Raw genomic sequence first — 19,900 nt, forward strand, 5'->3', positions numbered from 1 at the left:
CTAGTTGGGGGTAATCGTTAGCAACTAGTAGAGAATTGAAAAGAACTTGTATATCAACAATCGTATCACCAAATATAACGTCACCTGCATGAAATTTCGTTACAACACGTTGACGACCAACGTGATTGTTACGGCAATCCAACTGGTCCTGCAACGCGCTCTCAACAAAGTAATGTATAGTCTATGGATACAAGTGCAGTGTTAAGAACGACAACGTTTACAGGACCGCATAAAACAGCATATCTTAAGTTCTATTGGAACACGCGCATCACGCTCGAAGGAAAGCTCGCCATTGGCAAACGTCTGGGAGAGGTCGTGCATAGTAGGCCTTCATCGATCTTTTCGACTCGGTTATTCGAAATTTCATGCCGCTGACGTCATATTTGGTGACAGTATTGTGGATATACAATGTTCTTTCCAAATCACTACTAGTTGCTGACGAGTGTCAGCCGAAAATGTTCGGGATATTTCATTATGAATACATTATGGAATTGTATATTGGAGTTAGTGATAATATCCTAAATGATGAGCTCTGACTTACGGTGTCCTACAGATAATCTTCGGTCGTTTAGAAGGGAATGTATATCGAATAAATATCAATTCTCTTGAAAAACGCCCATATAACATTACTGACCGTATCAATAATTTTAAATGACTTTTGTCTAGTTTGACATGAGCTCCGAAAAGAAAGTCTTCAAATATCGTTCCCACTTAAATGCAGGGCATGGTATGGATCGATATTTTGGTATGGAATATGGAACAATGCAAGTATGGTATGGAATGGACGATTTTAATCCATGGTATGGATCGACATTTCCATACGTCCATACTTTGGTGTTTTATACATTTTATCGTGATCTATGCAAGCTTCAAGAAGCGTATACGTTGTTCGCTGTTCACGGAATACGATCGCTTTTGTTATGTGTGAACGTGAACTATTGAACGCTGTGTGGGATCAAATACAGTACACGCTTGTGCAACGGTTTTACGAGCACTTGGAATGACATGATTTTGTGGTGTAATAATGACAACAGTAATGTTGATCCGATATTCTATTGAGTCTAGACACGACGTCTCCGAGCATAGTCTATCATGTGACGCAGTAATTGGTAATGTTGGCTACTCCAACTACCTCATTCCTTGAATTATTATATTGAATGTATTTTATCGATAGCAATGTCACTTCAAAGCCATTTCTCGCCAATAATGAAAATACAATGTGGGTTTGAGAACAGCATTGACATACAGGCGCCGCCATGTCTGCTTCTCTCTGATCAACTAACTCGCAGTGCAATCCTCAATGAAGATTCCAAAGCGTTTGATAAGCCCCTTACCCAAAATTCACCAAGATATCAATTCATTAGGGTTCAGAGTAGGCCTAGGCCTACATCGTAAATGCCGATAATGCAAGTCTTCTCGCTTCGAAGAACTTACCCGTAAGCTCCACTCTCGCGCAGTGCGCAGACATATATATTAACCTCCAGTCACTAAAATTTGATGTTTAGGCAACTAGTGCGGAATCTCGGCAGATTGGGGCCGCGGGCCACATGATCATGTAAGACGGGAAACTTTTCGCGGGCCGGACAAAATCTCGTTGCGGGCCGTATGTTGCCAGTCCCTATTGTGGACATTCCTAGATAACAATCCAGTGTTGGGATGACTCGAGTCACTTTTTTCGTATGACTTGACTTGACTCGAGTCACTTTGCTAAAATGACTTGACTTGACTTGACTCGAGTCACTTTGCTAAAATGACTTAACTTGACTCGGCGTATCAGAAATGTGGATTGACTCGTGAATCGAAGCAAAATTCACGAGTCAATTTCAAGTCATCAAGCAATCGATGTCGATAAAAATCACTGTATCTTGCTATCGGATTGTTCGCGAAACGCTGGTGTAACCCGGGAGAGCGACCAATAATCCAGTGTTCGTGCGTTTTACTGAGCCTCCATTGTCCCCTCACAAATAAATTGACCGCTAACGAAGTGATCGAAGCTTATAGCTTACGCTGTCGTAAATTAGCGTAGTAAAGTAATTTAATAGCAAAATGCTATTACTGTTCTCTGTTATTACCTGAACAAAACTTCTGATTTTATTGAAATTGAATTCGAAGATAGTTTATACAGTCCTCAACCATTGGGGCATGCTCGAATTATATCACATCAATTTGTAAATGGGTAATGTATTGCATCTTACCAATTCGTTTCTCTCTTTTGGCTGTTAACTATAAGCTGACGCTATGCTATTACTTACGTAGTTTAGCATTTCTACGTATAGCCTATAGTTTTGAAAATAATTTTGATTCGTTTGCATGCACTATCAAAAGCTGCAAATTGAGCTATGCGGAAGGTGCAGAGAGCTTGATTCGTATTGATGCATCCCAAGAGGCATCAATTTTCGACAGAATAAGCATTCTTTCGCATCATGGGATGCAAATTATAGTATTGATATGAAAATGCGATACGACGCTTTGTTTACTAGAAGAACCCGTTTTTGAGAATATCATGGCATGGCCCCCTTCCTCGTATTTTAAGGGCCCAAGTTTAGGCGAAGAGCAATACGGAGGAGTTGTGTAAGATACGGTTTCAACACTTTGCGCGATTTTAATAACAAATATTGTGGATCGTAAAATTTATATTTAGTGTAGCTTTATTTTCGGAAAATAGAGGCATTACTACACTTGCTTTATATGCTTCAACATGTATGTTCTGCAGACAACAGAATTGAAATTAATTAGAACTCAACAAAGTATGATACTCCGAGTATCATATTCGGAATTAAAAGTGAAATACAAACACCACTTCTAGAAAGCGGAAAATATATATCATGTCGTTTGTCCATAAAAGCTTCAAAGGTGATCTGCTTAAACAGGTGTAACGTTCCAAAAAGCCGGATTTTCCAGATTAGCAGGACACCTCATGGCAGTGGCGGCTCGTGACAATATCGGGTGGTGGGGCAAGGGCTGCGAGCGACTTTTATCAACATGACGTCACAATGGCGTTTTCCAACGTAAAAAAGTAACTTTATGATGGTCACATGAATTTCCCGACAACAGTGATTTTAACGTAGGTGCCGCGAGAGGTTTGCCGGTGAGCCGTGACTTGAAGTGTGGTAACAAATGTTTTATTCATTTATTTTTAATCAAAGGATTATTTTACAAAATGTACGTGAACTAAGAATCGTCCCTATGCAACGAATCAAGTATCAGGTCATCCTTAGTAGCATGCGTTTTGATTTCATGGTAGAGTTATAGATTACGCAAATCGATAGACCCTAAAATCCGACCGTCACCCCAAATTCGAAATCCGGATCCAGTCCGGCCAGGTAAAAAAAACATTGAAATCCTGCTCCTGAACCGGACTGTGGCCATCTCTGGTTACGACCAGGTGATAATAAGCAACCAAAGCGGAGGCACCCGGCGTACGATTGGATCAATAGACTGGACAACTTCTAGACCTCTCATTTTCGCTCTAAAGGCAACTGCGTAAACTACGTACGGAATAAAGATTCAATACGATTCATGTTCGCACTTGACTTGACCTGACTAATTCCAATGACTAGAACTCGAGAGATTGCGTAAGCCTAACTGGAAAGGTCAACGAGTTCGGACACATACGCAATTGTTATCTCATAGATTGGGCCTGTCATATTATAGATAACTAACCTACCCTAACCCGTAGGTTAGTTATCTATAGTCATATTGAATCCAGAACATCAATTTGAATGGTCTTTGAAGAACTAAGGACAGCAGCCTCGGAACTTCGGTCTCGGAACAACGTAGGACATTTTGGCCTTGAAACTGGAGACTGTGACACAACACATACGGCTTACTGTCTATAAGTCTGCTGCGAAATCGCCGTTGGAAAATATATTAATATATAAATACATGAATAAAAGCCGTAACTTAGTATACTGTTACAAGAAATCATCGAGAAGTAGCATACGCAATCTCATAACCCATTCCGGTATGGTACACTGTCAAAATCAATGCAAACAGACGAACACCGAACTTTGAGTAAAATAGATCGAGGAATAGGCTGATCGAATGATCAGCTGTTAGCCGACATCGAAAATGAAATAGCTATCGCAATTGACAGGGGATTGTAAGCAAATGGTTTGAAGGCCACAATTTCACAGTGAAATGGACATTGGCGAACATAAAATTATGCGAATACTTGAATGCAAACCGAGAATCTTGGTTAGCTGTTTCATGCGATCATCGACTCGAGATATACCATTGGAAATATCCAGTGGCGGCTCGTGACAATATCGGGCGGTGGGGCAAGGGCTGCGAGCGACTTTTATCAACATGACGTCACAATGGCGTTTTCCAACGTTAAAAAGTAACTTTAATATGATGGTCACATGAATTTCCCGACAACAGTGATTTTAACGTAGGTGCCGCGAGAGGTTTGCCGGTGAGCCGTGACTTGAAGTGTGGTAACAAATGTTTTATTCATTTTTTTTTAATCAAAGGATTATTTTACATAATGTACGTGAACTAAGAATCGTCCCTATGCCACGAATCAATTATCAGGTCATCCTTAGTAGCATGCGTTATGATTTCATGGTAGAGTTAGAGATTACGCAAATCGATAGGCCGTCCGAAAGTGTTTCGTACACGATCCTGGTGTGTTACGACCACTGAGCTGGTGGTTACGAGTTACGAACAGGTGATAGGCAACCAAAGCGGAGGTACCCGGCGTACGATTGGATCAATGGACTGGACAATATCTAGACCAGGGGTCGCCAACTCAAAATAGGTCGCGGGCCACTTTTCCAAATTCCTGGAGGCCGCGGGCCGCATGACATCAATATCGATATAAAAGTAGGCAACGCAGTTCAACAACCACGTCTGATAACTCTACGTTATTACAACGCTGTGCTTTCTAACATAGGCGACGGTTATAGTCACCACAAAAGAACTAATATTTTATTGAACAAACACAAATACAACAAAAAGTATCATGATCATCAATGTCATTATATTTTGGACTATGAGCTGTACACGATACCTGACAATGACAACACTCTTTAGCCGCTAAAACAGGGGTGGCCAACATTTTTGTAATTCACGGCCGCATTTCGCGTACTCATGTAGCCTGCGGCCGCATACCGGTGGTTAGTCGTGATAAACTAGCTGGGGCCAAATACCCACGTTATCATGTCATGTCCATTGCCGGTACACTCCGAACTAATCTATATGCACATATCGGCTTACTATGCGCACCAAATCGTTAGTAGTTATGTTGTAAAGAGCCACAGAGAAACAATCTGTAGTCGCGCGAAGCGCGAAAAATTTTTCATGTTCATGAGTGAATTTCGTCAATAAATATTATTATAGTTTCACATATTACTATAAAATATTTATCCTTTCTCGGCCAATGTGATCAGATTCCCAGATACAGCTGATGCAGGGGGTATCTGTGAAAACTTAGGGTTGTTATTACAAGTGTCGACAGCCGCATAATTTTCCTTCTACTGCTGCAGATTGGCCACCCATGGATTGAAGAATCAATATTGGGGTTAGCTATACACGGTAGGCCTACTTGCTAGACAACTATCTCCTCGTAAAGCATGGTCTTTTGGAGCGCCCGAAGTCGTTTTGCAGGCGTCTCGGTCTTGGCAGTAGTGGGCCATTGCACGTCAAGGCAATATGCCCATTCGTGCCAGCAAATTCTTCATCCATGGAATGATATTACCATGCCGAAGCCGTATCAACTAGTGAGTAATAGTGATAGTGGGCACATAGAATGGCTCACTTTGAAAAACAACAACATTATGTTTCAACTGAAATCAATTTTAGCGTTTCAACATGATTTACTAAGCGTTTTTCTGAATTTTTTTCAAATCAGGTCGCGGGCCGCAAAATAGGACCTCGCGGGCCGCGTGTTGGAGACCCCTGATCTAGACCTTTAATTTTCGCTCTAAAGGCAACTGCGTAAACTAGCCTACGTACGGAGCAAAGATTCAATACGATTCATGTTCGCACTTGACTTGACCAGACTAATTCTAATGACTAGAACTCGAGAGATTGCGTAAGCCTAACTGCAAAGGTCAACGACTTCGGACACATACGCAATTGATATCTCATAGATTGGGCCTGTCATATTGAATCCAGAACATCAATCTGAATGGTCTTTGAAGAACTAAGGACAGCAGCCTCGGAACTTCGGTCTCGGAACAACGTAGTACATTTTGGCCTTGAAACTGGAGATTGTGACGCAACACATACGGCTTACTGTCTATAAGTCTGCTGCGAAATAGCCGTTGGAAAATATATTAATCAATAAATACATGAATGAAAGCCGTAAACTTAGCATACTGTTACATGAAATCATCGAGAAGTAGCATTCGCAATCTCATAACCCATTCCGGCATGGTACACTGTCAAAATCAATACAAACAGACGAACACCGAACTTTGAGTAAAATAGATCGAGGAATAGGCTGATCGAATGATCAGCTGTTAGCCGACATCGAAAATGAAATAGCTATCGCATTTGACAGGGGATTGTAAGCAAATGGTTTGAAGGCCACAATTTCACAGTGAAATGCACATTGGCGAACATAAAATTATGTGAATATTTGAATGCAAACCGAGAAACTTAGTTAGCTGTTTCATGCGATCATCGAGATATACCATTGGAAATATCATCACCGATCTCGTTATGGAACGCAGACTAGATTAGCACAGACAGACACCGGCTTTTGCGTGAGATCCGCAATGATGTGGGTAGGCTAAGTATCAGATCAGCGCGCATCTCTACCATACTCGACCTCGAAAACGAAATAACTGCCTAATCATTGAGCGTCAACTTTAAGACTTGGCACCGCGTTCGATACTAAAATCAAGACATACCGTGCAAAAGCGGTTCCCTACTATTACCGAGAATGCTATTACCGAGATGGACATTACCGAGAATGGTATTACCGAGAATGGACATTACCGAGAACGGACAATACCGAGAACGGACATTACCGAGAATGGACAATACCGAGAATGGACATTACCGAGAATGACATTACCGAGAATGCTATTACCGAGAATGGACATTACCGAGAATGCTATTACCGAGAATGGACATTACCGAGAACGGACATTACCGAGAATGGATATTACCGAGAATGGACAATACCGAGAATGGACATTAGCGAGAATGCTATTACCGAGAATGGACATTACCGAGAATGCTATTACCGAGAACGGACATTACCGAAAATGGACAATACCGAGAATGGACATTACCGAGAACGGACTTTGTCGAGAATGGACATTACCGAGAATGTATATTACCACTGACTGACACTGTATGACTGGTACCGAACACAGTGGACTTGGATACGACCAAAGTAACCATAGACCATAACTACATTACGTACAGATTACGTACCATATTACGTACGTATAAGGCAGTAGCGACCAACTTTTTTACCCTTCGCTACCATTACTGTAAGAAGCACGGGCGTAACCGATGCCACTGTCAGCAGCAGATTGGGATTCCGGGGTTGAAACGATAAATATGACAAAATTAAAAATGTTTGGCGCGCTGCAGCATACGAACAGTTGCCGAGCCCTGAGATAGACTATGAGCTTATATTCCACACTCATCACACTGCATGTCCTATCCCCAGCTTTGACTGCTCGTATGCAAAGGTGATATAGGATTCGTGCTATATTTTCTCGCCTCTCCTTGCCTACTCGTTACTTCTAGGGCTTGCAGAAATAAGAGACTGAGGAATTTCGGATGTACACTATCCCCAAAAAATCTAGTCTGCACTTTGGAAAACAATCATTCGTTCAGTAGACCTGAAGTTTATTATTTATATGGCATGACTGACATATAAATACAACGAAACAAACGAAGTGAAAGACACTCTAATTGACTTTACACGAGAGATTCAGATTGTAAATATGTAATAGTGATTGCCATAGATTTAGTAGCACTTAGGTCTATTGAAACCTAATATCCGAAAACTTGCGGAGCTCTGCTCCGTCCTCAGAAACCTCAGGTACGAGCAGGGCTCCGTAAGCTGGTAATTTTAGTTTCAATAGACACGGCGTTACGCTAAATCTGTCTTGATCGCCATTATATATTTACTCAGTTAAGATTATGTGCCACTCTCTTCAGAAAAGTTTCTGGCATTGGGTCATTCGTCCATGTTTCCTCACAGAGTCGCTTCAAATTTTCGCTCAGTGTAACGTATTTCTTCTTTCTTGTAGGCGGTTCTTGACCAGAGAAAGTTTGAATTAAGTCCACTTGCTTTTGTATGACATCCTTCCTTCAAAAATATGCCATGTTTGTAATTAGTATGCCATGTATAATATGCCTGAATCTTAGGGCGGAGATAATAAAGTTAGCTGATCCGGGAGAATGCTAATCATGTGATTAAAACTGATTGCTCTTTTTATTATTTTTTCGGATATGACGATAAGGGGCGCGCGAAATTTTTCACTATCATCAAGGGGCGTGTCTAAAAAAGATTGAGGACCGCTGATCTACGGCAGCATACAATAAAAAACTTACTTAATACATTCTAAAAAACTCCAAATATTCACGTGGCACCCCCCAACCAGTACGCCGAAGCCACGATGCCATCCTTCAACGGAGTTGTTCGTTCGGTGCATGTCATCGATGGTACGTCGCCGCACGTTCCACACGCTGGGTGGGAATAGTGCCCGCCTGACACTGCCTTGTTGATAGTTTGTGCTACCTAACGCAGAAAAGATAATGATTGAAATATGCCTATATTGATAGAATTGTGCTACAGCCTACCTATATATGTATCTCGAAAATAATTAGCCAAGTCGTCGGCAATACTTGGCCAGCCGTTGGCAGAGGAAGTCAATCTACGAAAGCAACGTTCTACGTCTGACTCCGGCACAAAAGCCAGGGCCGTCAAGGACTTTACCTGTAACAAAACCTCAAGTTATTATCACTTAGCGATAACGTCATTGGCTATCCAAAGGCTTGCCTGAATGGAGAAGTCGCGATCAGATAGATATTGAGTTTTCAATCCTAACTCCTGCACCTTTCTTTGTACACTTTGACTGAGATGAAACAGGCACCCCGTAATTTTAACATTCGAAAATTCATCAGAGAATGCCCGAATGGCTGCCAATTCAAAGTCGTGCATAAGGGTTGTGGGCTGCAATGAAGGCCTTTTTTGTTTTAGCACCTGTTATTAAATGCATCATTATTTGTTATTAGCCTTACATAGTTGATTATGTAGAGATTGCAGAGTAGAGAAAACTTCTAAATGTAGGCCTACCCCTATATATAATCTACGGGTGGTGTGAACGTGAGGTTCACGTTCTGTATGCGCCCTAGTGTTTAAATGACCATTGTTGTCAGAAAACACTATGTGAATACCAGAAAAAGCAACAATACCACATGTGCAAATTGTGATTATTCAACTAATCAATTTTTTAATTCAACGAAATTTAGGTAAAGAATGCATCGATGTGAAATGTAAAATCTAGCAGGCGTACGGGAGTTGCCTTGATTTGATATATTATCATGAAAACCGAATCTGCTCGATTACGGTGTTGGCTACATCAATTTCAGCATTCGAACAAGACTTTACTCGGTTTGATAGCTATACGGCTGTACGCAGTCGAGTGCACCAACATAGGAAAGTTGTTGTGATAAGCATGACTCGCGGCTGGCGTAATTTACGTCATTTCGGCAAAGGCATCGCGTAAGGCAGTGCGCATTGTAATTCGAGTATAGTTGGTATTTCCTGCGGACGTTTACTCTGCCTCATATGAGACCAAACTCAATGTTATTGGTCTTATAGATCCTATTGATCGTACACAACCAACTATATGTATATTTTCCAGCTGCATAGGGCCATCGGAAGTAAATATATTTTCATTCTAGAGCAGAACGAACTGTTGGTTGATCTCAAAGAAAATGTCATTGCTGGATAGCACTAATTTTTAGTTAAATTTAACAACACTTGTAGCATTTACTTACAGACATTGCGAGCTGCCGTTACTCGTAAAAGCATGATGGTATTTGTTAAAGCATAGTAAACACTACAAAACTATAAATAACCATACCTTTGAACCACTTCTTTGGCCTCTACTGTGCCAAAACTAGCACAGTGATTATGTTCTTGGGATTGCTGTATGATACATGGTGGATCCGACCCATTAATGACTTTCAAGGAACACCGACATCTACTTTTGTCGTAATGAGTGCAAATCCAGTACGAGATGCCCTTTGACAATTTCGTTTTCCGAAATATGAATTCACCGACGGCAATTAACATATTTCCTCGTGGGGAAAGAATAAATTTTCCCAATATATTAGGACCTGATTGCTCCGCCATTTAGCCACTCACGTCTCTTAGCTGACCAACACCAGGTTAGAAAATTCTGAAGACAGGAAGTCGATTCACTCGATAAGATAGATTTCTACAACTGAATTGATACAGCAGCGTTGAAGCCGAAAATCGTTAAAAGACATCTAGAGAATTGGATAAGCAATTTGGATCTGACTTCCATCTGATATTTGCATCTGAAAGTTGGTGGTAATTCTTCGACCCATCCTGCTGCCAATCGTCAGCTATTGTAAGCGCTCGCTTCCCGTCGGAATTGGCCGGCATTCTAGCTCAATGTTGCGTGAATCGGAAAGTATAACACAAGTACATAATTAGCTGATAAATCGCGCACATGCTTTTCTGGGTCAACTCGAAATAATAAACAACAATGGCCTATTCCCGCTGATTAAAAGGTGTAATTCAATCTCTACCAAAGAAGCTTCTCCATCTCCGAAAGACCACCAAATTTTGTCTGCTCCATAGAAATGTACCAGTTCCACTGCGGTCATTGCCTCGAATATTTCAATGACGTCTTTATCTTGGAAGGAGTTTACTACATGTCATTTCTCTTAAGATGTAGTAAATAAAACCTTTGAGATGATCACAAAGCACCCAACTACAAACAGTTTGTTCGAAAATTCGTAGCTGCATTTCAAAATCTTGAGCACAAACATGAGCAAAAATACACCCCCTGTGTGGAACAGTACCACACCGGATATCCGACAGTCGTCGACTATGTCCGCATTCAAGTCGAAATACTAGCAATTTCCACTAAATGAATACTAGTCCAGTGCTCTTCAACCGGGGTTTTCGTACACCCTAGGGTGTACCAGAATTTGCAAAGGGTGTACCATTCGGATGGGGTGTACACTGAATAGGGGTGTACCAGACGGCAATAACTCCGCTTCTACTGGTTGGAATTGAATCAAATTTGAAGAACATCGTTTCTATAGACAACCTAACACTTTCATGGGGTGAACAGAAAAATTTCAAATTTTTCGTTATTTATCTTTATATCATAAATAGAAACTTTCTTCTTCCGTAGCAATGCGGCTACTGGTTGGAATTGGACCAAATTTGGTGTGTAGGCTTAAGTTAGGTAACCTAACAATTTTATCAAGTAGCCAATACGATTAGAGAAAAAAGTCATTTTTGAAGACCCCTAATGAACAGGGGTGTACCACGTCGAAAAAGGTTGAAGAGTACTGCTATAGTCTGCCCTCAAAAGTACTGGGGGACCACGACCTGACCTCTCGATCTCGCCTGCCGTGAATGCCACCCCGCTTGCTTGCTTTTCTATACTATCTTTTCTTTTACTTTTCATTCATTTCTTTTACTTTTCATCCTAGGCCAAGGTGGGTGTCTAATTTATAAGACTTCGCCAAGTCCTTTCGACACCTGCCTATCTTTTCATTATATCGCAATTTTTGTGGTGTATTGAACTGATAAAAATTGCTAATAAACCAATGATGATGATGATTATACCCGGGCACTGTGGGACGCTCTGTGTGCAACGCGGTACATAGCACGTACGAGTCGTGGCATAGAACTCGCGGGCCTTGTTGCACGGCCTAGTCTAGAGACGGACGATAACACTGGCCCCAAAAAAATCCATCGCCGTAGCCTCAGTCGAAATCAGAACTGGAAGTAAAGCAGAGTCAATGTTGAGGAAGTGCTACCTTCTTGTTTTAGTTCCAACAGTAGGCTATATCTAATTCATGTAAAAATATCAATCATCATGGTGGCTCATTAGCTCGCACAAAACTACGGGAATTACTAATTAATAACATCGATCTCGCCTTCCGCCACCTCATTTTGTCGCTTGCCTTTTATATTCTCTGCTTTACTTTTCATTCAGTGTGCATCAGGGCTCTTCAAAAATGACTTTTTTTCTCAAATCGTACTGGCTACTTGATATGAAATATATCGTACTGTGCAAACTCCTTTTAATTGCCAATAGCTCACTGATACTAACATTTTGCTGCTGAGAGATGTTATGTTGGGGTTATGTTTGCGCAAAATTGGGATTTGAATTTCTTTGTACCCGCAAAATTGTAAACAATAGTTTGGGACAGAAATTACAGACTATAAATTCCTAATCCGTCCCAGCAAAGTTATTGAGACCTCGCCACGAAATATATTTTCTTCTGTGATACACAATAACCACTATTCTAGATTTTCGAAAATCACTTTCTCAATATTGGGGCCATATGTTGCGAATATAAACAAAGATATCGTCGGAAGCTTTTACGCGTTAATAGTATATTCGCGACCACCTATCTTTGAGGAAACATATTTTAGGTAGTCGTTCATATCAAATCTCAGGCGCGGATTTTCAAGCCACTGCCACGTATTTCAAGAAATGCAGCTACAGAATTCGTTTTGAAATATTAAAAGTCTACCAAATTACGACATATATCATGGTGATATTTCAGGAAAATACAGTTTTTCCGGTTTAGCACTCTACAGTTAATGTGTGCACAAGACTGATGACGGTTGCGTGATGACTGAGCTAAATTTGACTTTACCTTGAGTCCATAAGCGCGAAGTTTCAGCCTGCTGGTGCCCGGCGTTTATCTTGATCTCCCAACGTCATACCATAAAAACTCCTTGTAAGTGCACTTGGTGACATTTCACATATTAAATCGCTTCATTTTCAACGTGTTCTCGTAACACGTGTAGCAAAACAAATATAGGTCATTGCGACACTGTCTGTCTAGCTACATCACTCATTTTTTCAACATACGTAAAACAATGATGGAAATTTCGTAGGTTTCGTAAAAACGAGTGTAAAAGTCGAAAATTGCGATTTTTCAAACGACTATTCCGAGCCCGATCGGTTCGGTTAGTCTGTACAGCAAAGGGGGAGATCGCTTATCGCGTCGACACCCTCGGGTGGTATCTGCGACGTGAGGTCGCCGAGCATTAGTGCGCCAAAGTGTATTGTCGGTACTGTCCATTCTTGGTAATGGTCATTCTCTGTAATAGCATTCTCGGTAATGTCCATTCTCGGTTATGGTCATTCTCGGTAATGGTATTCTCGGTAATAGACATTCTCGGTAATAGCTTTCTCGGAAATAGCCATTCTCGGTAATAGTCGTTCTCGGTAATAGCATTCTCGGTAATGTCCATTCTCTGTAATGGTCATTCTCGGTAATTGTATTCTCGGTAATAGACATTCTCGGTAATAGTATTCTCGGTAATAGCCATTCTCGGTAATAGCCATTCTCGGTAATAGTATTCTCGGTATTGTCCATTCTCGGTGATGTCCATTCTCGGTATTGTCCATTCTCGGTAATGTCCATTCTCGGTATTGTCCTTCTCGGTAATAGCATTCTCGGTAATAGCATTCTCGGTATTGTCCGGATACGTGCAAAAGCTCATGACAGATCTAGGTATGGAACATCGTTAAAATCAATAGAGACCAATAACGGCTTTTGCGTAAATCTGTTAGCGATAAATGAAGAGTCAGCTCTCACTCGACTTTGGAAACGAAATTACCACCCACATAGTTCAGTGACAAACTTAAAACTTGTTACAGCGGTCGATACTAACACTTACTGTGCCAAATGTCATGACCGATCTCGGTATGGAACGTCAAAATCAATGGAGACCAATGCCGGCTTTTGAGTAAAATCTGTTTGCTGTACAATGTACATGATAGATCAGCACACACTGAACTTCGGAAACGAAATTACTACCCTTATCTTTAAGTAGCAAGCCTGAAACTTGGAGCAGTGCTAAATACTACCTTCACGACATATCATACCAAGTTTCAAGAATTATCATGGTGCGAAACACCGTCAAAATCGACATATACCAGCAAAGGTCGACTCAACGCATATCATGGTAACCGAGTTCAGATATAGATACGATTGTTACATCACACCTTAAGGGCGACAGGCATAGTTGCCCCACTTGCTCGGCCATTTTACGAATAAGAGAGAGTAAATCACCGTTTCTTTATTGTGCGCGGCTTTGAGAGAATAGATAGTGAAATCTTGTTATGAGCGCTACCGGGGCAAGCCCCGGCTGGGCATTCACAAAGCGAAAACACAGAAGAGAATTCGATTTTCGCAGAGACTTCGCTATGTATGGGCATTTGTTAGCGAAAGCACAAGAATAATGCGGGTTTCGCTGTGATCTCGGTATATACTGATTGCTGTGCGTCTATAAATGGTTAAATTGTTATTGAACAGAATTTTAGGTGGGGCAATGCCCCAGTTGCCCTATAGGACGAGCCGCCACTGCCTCATGGGCTGCTAGATAACAAAAGGATAGGTAATTGCTAGATTGCGAAACGGTAGTTTCAAATGTTATGGTGGGCCACATTTACTGTGATGAAATATTTATGAATATTAAATGTTGGAACTCCGTGAGAACAGCCCCGAAATTCCTCAGGCTATCTTTCGTATTGGGGGATTAAACTATTTCTACTTGGCAAACTGAAAATAGCGAAAAGTTAGTAAGTAGATTACAAAACATTACGAAATAGAAGTATAGAAAATTAGATCAACTTCAGTAATTAGTACCAAAAGTAGTGGAAGACTACTTGAGCACTTCCAAAAAGTAGAAGTACTTCGTTAATGACCACCTCTGGTTACTTCAGAATTGAATTAAAAACGCATCGATTCTAGGACAGAGTCAAAAATATGCATCATTGGTTAATTTCTAGTGATTGTTTTAAATGATTTCGAGGCTGTGTGTTTGTTTTGCATGATTAAACGTCTCGACAGCTCTGAATATTATAATCTTTACATTTTAATTGTGGTTTCTGATTTGCCATAATATTCTACTATGAACCAGTGTTGGGATGACTCGAGTCATGACTTGACTCGAGTCACTTTGCTAAAATGACTTGACTTGACTCGGCGTATCAGAAATGTGGATTGACTCGTGACTCGGAGCAAAATTCACGAGTCAATTTCAAGTCATCACGTAATCGGTGTCGATAATCACCGTTTCTTGGATATGTTCGGACTGTTCGCGAAACGCTCGTGTAACCCGCGAGAGCGACCAATCATTCAATGATCGTGCGTTTCACCGAGACTCGATTGTTCTCTCACAAATAAATGACCGCAAACGAAGTGATCGAAGCTTACAGCTTAAGTTGTCGTAACTCTATTAGTAAAGTAATAGAATAACAAAATATCTACTGCTGTTCTTACCTTAACCAAAACTCTTGTGTTATTGAAATTGAAGTCGAATATAGTTTATATAGTCCTCAACCATTGGCGCAGGCTCGAATGGTAGCCTGTCATATCTATTTGTAAATGGGTAATGTATTGCATCTTATCAATTCGTTTCTCTATTCTCTATCTTGGCTGGTAACTGTAAACTGAGGCTACGCAATTACGTATATGTGAGCGATACAGCGCCTGCTTGTGTGTATATTTAACTCTATATTCGTTCATCGGTTCAGAATCAATGACCACTCAAACTGTATTTCAGACAGCTAGCAAATTGCAATGACGAAATCATGCCTCATACATACTTCGAAAAGGCAACTTGACTTGAAATGTGACTTGACTCGCGACTTGACTTGACTTGACTCGAGTCACCTCCAAAAATCGAGTGACTTGACTTGACTCGAGTCACCTTTGAAAATTTATTGACTTGACTTGACTCGAGTCAAAATGTGCAATGACTCGAAATGACTCGTGACTCGAAGGTAGTGACTTGATCCCAACACTGCTATGAACCGTAAGTTAGGGTTACCATACGTCCTCTTTTAAGACTTTTTTGAAAGTGTCCTCGGAGGACGCTTTTTTGCCCTCTTTTTTGAGAATTTTGGTCATATATATAGCAAAATTCGACTGAGATGCCGTAAATCAGCATTGAAGTGACGCTCTGGCGGGTATTTCGGGAGCTGAGCGGAAAGATAACCCTTTTTTTAGTTAACCACCGGACAATGTGAGGGGAAAAACTGTATTTTGAGCACCGAGCGAGAAAGATGACCTTTTTTTTAGTCAACCGACCACAGATTGGGTAAAATTTACCATTTTTTGAGAATTCTCCTCCGGTTTTGCAAGTCTGAAATTTCTGAAGTGTCCTCTTTTTAGATTTCCATAATATATTAACCCTACCATAAGTGGTCGAACTGATCAGCGTTGCTAATCAAGTAGAACAAGTAAAACGCCTCACATTTCTACTCAATTACAAGTAGAAGTTGTAATTTCTGAGACATGTCAAAACTGCTTCAAGTGGAAGGATACTAAAGGAGGGGTACTAAAGTCAGTATGTGTCTAAGTATATTTGGTTGTGGGGTCGCATACTTTTAGCAGTTATTACTCGGAGGTGTCTACTACACATACGAAATTGCAAGATGCATCTTTTCGGCTGGAGCACAATGACTATTTTGACATCCCCCACTGGTGGAATCTTCGAAAATATCTTCAGCTACTATGATACAGGGGCTATTTCACGCAGTTCTAATGACAATTGAACTCACGAGAGTGGTGGAAACTCATCTCTAAACTCCATTCTACTTTTCAAAATACGAATTGCAAATCCAAAATACTGTTCAGGTAGAAATGGAAGTAGTCTGATGACATAAACACGTCAGTAAGTACTGCAAGTCGACAAAACCTACTGAGTACTCCAAAATAGCGGTATTAATCGACAATCGACATATATGTTATCTCAAAAAGGTGATGTGATGGAGCAAAAATAAAGCAAGATTCTGATTCAGCGCCCCCAAATTAGGTACCGTAAAAATATCCCAAAGAAATTCTGGCGCACAGATCGTGTAGACCAGTGGTTATTCAATAACTCGAAAATTTTGCTTCGAGGCACAAGTCAATCCACATTTCAATCCACCCCCAGTCAAGTCACTCAAGTAAGGGGACTCGAGACATCCTAACACTAATCTCGTGTATCGCAATCTGGTGACGTATTGATCTGATGAAATCATTTATAAACTGATACTGTATCACTATGTACATTATGTGTCTGGAGCGAATGAAAATAAAAAGCCTACGATGACGTCACCAAGTCGACTACTTCTACCCTCTACATCGTATCACAATCTTTAATGAATGAACAACGAATCTTACACACAAGCACAGCCGTGACATTCGCAGTAAAATCCTAGCCAGTAAGTAGCCTATAGTTTATTAAATGATACAGAAAACTGCAGATACGACAAAAACAATATAAATGACGCAGACAGCAATTTAACAACAACTTTAAAATTCCTTGCCACAAACATAAGACTAACCAAAAGTAACATGTATCTATTTCATATCATCGCTGATACTGCTCCCATTTTCCCAATCAGACAATAGTCCATAGCTACAATAAGGCTTGAAGCAAGTCTCCTACTCATAGGACTGAAAAAACCATGTATAATAAACAGTATACTTGTGACAAACTGTAACAAATTGTCTGAAATATTATAGGGATAATCAGGGAAATATAAATATTATTAAAATAATAATGACGAAAAAGCTACCGGTAGTTGGAACCAGACCACATTAATTAAAAACTATCTAAACAATAGCTGAAGCCATTTGTGCGAGATTTCAAATATCCAATCTCCAACTATATCCATGCATTGCCTCGTTGAATGCTTGAAATATATCCAGAACCAACCAGTATTTTTTGAAAATCAAAATGTCCAATTGAGCAGTTGTCATTTTCAGTTTGTCTTACATCGTAACCAAAATTAGTTGCCCACCCTTGGTAAGCAGAATGCCGAAAACCACGTTATGACATGGTCATGGAGTATTAAACGGCGATTAGATATATTGCTATTTGCCATGGAATATGACTTTGAATTCTACTTATTATACTCCCACTGCAATTCGCGTTAGCGAGCAAAATTGCTATCTGCCATCACATCATTATAGGACCACATCCACATAACATCATGCAGAGATAAGTACAGGACAACGAGATTTGAAAGAAAAATGCTACTATGAAATCAACTGATCTCATTGTCAAGTATAGAAAATGATTTCCGGAATCTGGCCATCATCGGCTGTAGTTCCATTATTATTACCAGGTGTCGCCGAAAATATAAACGTAGCTTTTGCCCCGCCAGGGTATTCGTGATTAATTTTTCGATGACCTCTGATACCGTAATAGCTGTCTGGGCCAATCAGTGTGGCACATGCTGAGTAGCTTACGTTTGGTGATATCTCAAGAGGTTCTTTGAACATTACACGGAATTTTTTATCAGTGCCGTCTGCATTAAATCCAGTATCGTTCTGGCCGAGTATAAAGCCATTGTCTGTTTCAACAATTTGTATATTGACTTGATAGTCAGCTTGTCCGTGAATTGAGCCAAACAATCCAAAACCTACGACATGTATTCGGCGGTTGACTTTGAAGCATATCCGGTCGCTTGTACCAGAATAACCCCACCGTTGAGCAACGTCTGCGAAGCGAGAAACACATTGTTCTCTTCCTGTCAAGCAACATCTTGGACGATCTGTGAATTGGACTCTGGGTTTCGGATTCAAATGAAAGTACATGAAAAGATCGACCAGCTGTCTATCTGTAAGGATTCCAGATTGTCCAGGTCCTTGGGCAAATTCTTCGATTGACATTATCGGAAAACGAATGAGATTGATCGCATTGCCCAGAACTTTGCGTTTGTTTTCTTTTGTTGGATCCAACTCTTGTCGATTACACTCTGATTCAGCCCATCTTTCTGTGGCTAAAAATAATTTACTTTCTCGCACACCCAATGTGTCGCGTTCTAATACTGATACAAGCGTTTCAATATCTATCTCAGTGAATCCGTCCGCATTCAATGCTTCCGTTGTGTTTTGATCGATGCTTTCCAAACATAATGATGCTAGATGAGGTTCATCAAACAATCTAGCTTGAGTGAGGAGCATAAATGCATTGTGGGGTCCGAGATTTTTCTTCAAAAAATTGACACAATGTGATTCAAGAGCAGGAACAGCATACTTCTTAGCTGTATATAATGTCGTCATGACCGTTTCTGGACCAATGTTCACTTCGTCCGTGTAAAGGAATCTTAGCAATTCCAAAAAGGCAGCAGGCTCTACATCAGGTAATTCCACTTCACTAGATTGAGTGGCGAGAATTCCATTAAACATCGCATCAAACACAGCACTCCCAGCCGATAGAACAAATTTATGCGCAGGCACTCTCTGCGTTTGCATCCCTCGTCCCACAATGAATCTAACATCAGACAGAATTTCGCTATTGTGCAGATACTCGAGCCGATCTTTGACGGTTGTCTTTGTAGCTTGCCAGTTATAATGAGGCCTCGAAGGCCTTTGGATTGGTTGTGCTACTGCATATGGACGTCCGTCCCCATGATTATTCCCCCTCAAGTTGTTGTTGGGAACACCAGCGACTGCTCCTATCGGTTGACGGTTGTTTCGTGGTAATGCGGCAGCAACACCATTATTGGGTTCAACAATATCATTGTCCGGATTCTCTTCCACCATTGCAACATTATTTTCATCATTTGCATTCTGCTGCCCAATGTTATTTGCGACACCTCGATCAACATTAGCCATAAGCATAATTACTGCTACAAAAAACAATGTCTTCAAATAACGTATTCCAGTTTGTTCCTCTTAGTTATGGTAG

General features: G+C 40.7%; 2 protein-coding genes across 2 annotated transcripts; both read right to left on the reverse strand.

Annotated features, from left to right (window-relative positions):
- Positions 1–7,798: 7,798 nt before the first annotated feature.
- LOC145445493 (uncharacterized) lies at positions 7,799–9,866 on the reverse strand. The gene is made up of 4 exons (XM_080323679.1): positions 8,975–9,866; positions 8,776–8,911; positions 8,527–8,713; positions 7,799–8,281 (listed from the first exon to the last, which is right to left on the reverse strand). The coding sequence occupies exons 1-4, from the start codon at positions 9,134–9,136 to the stop codon at positions 8,101–8,103; spliced, it is 666 nt and encodes a 221-aa protein (XP_080179805.1). The 5' UTR covers positions 9,137–9,866; the 3' UTR covers positions 7,799–8,100.
- Positions 9,867–17,424: 7,558 nt separating this feature from the next.
- LOC145445496 (BTB/POZ domain-containing protein 1-like) lies at positions 17,425–19,900 on the reverse strand. The gene has a single exon (XM_080323683.1). It carries the CDS (start codon positions 19,831–19,833, stop codon positions 18,268–18,270), a length of 1,566 nt encoding a protein of 521 aa, XP_080179809.1. The 5' UTR covers positions 19,834–19,900; the 3' UTR covers positions 17,425–18,267.

This window comes from Botryllus schlosseri, chromosome 8 (genome assembly GCF_051294905.1).
Source record: "Botryllus schlosseri isolate E-star chromosome 8, Bs_hap1, whole genome shotgun sequence".
NCBI classification, from domain to species: domain Eukaryota; kingdom Metazoa; phylum Chordata; class Ascidiacea; order Stolidobranchia; family Styelidae; genus Botryllus; species Botryllus schlosseri.

Excerpts from the sequence above, each read along its gene's own strand:
- LOC145445493 (XM_080323679.1), bottom strand. The coding sequence starts at position 9,136 with ATGCACGACTTTGAATTGGCAGCCATTCGGGCATTCTCTGATGAATTT. Across the intron at positions 8,912-8,974 it reads ATCGCGACTTCTCCATTCAG|GTAAAGTCCTTGACGGCCCT; the intron begins GCAAGCCTTTGG and ends GTTTTGTTACAG. Across the intron at positions 8,282-8,526 it reads AGTTTTTTAGAATGTATTAA|GAAGGATGTCATACAAAAGC; the intron begins GTAAGTTTTTTA and ends ATATTTTTGAAG.
- LOC145445496 (XM_080323683.1), bottom strand. The coding sequence starts at position 19,833 with ATGCTTATGGCTAATGTTGATCGAGGTGTCGCAAATAACATTGGGCAG.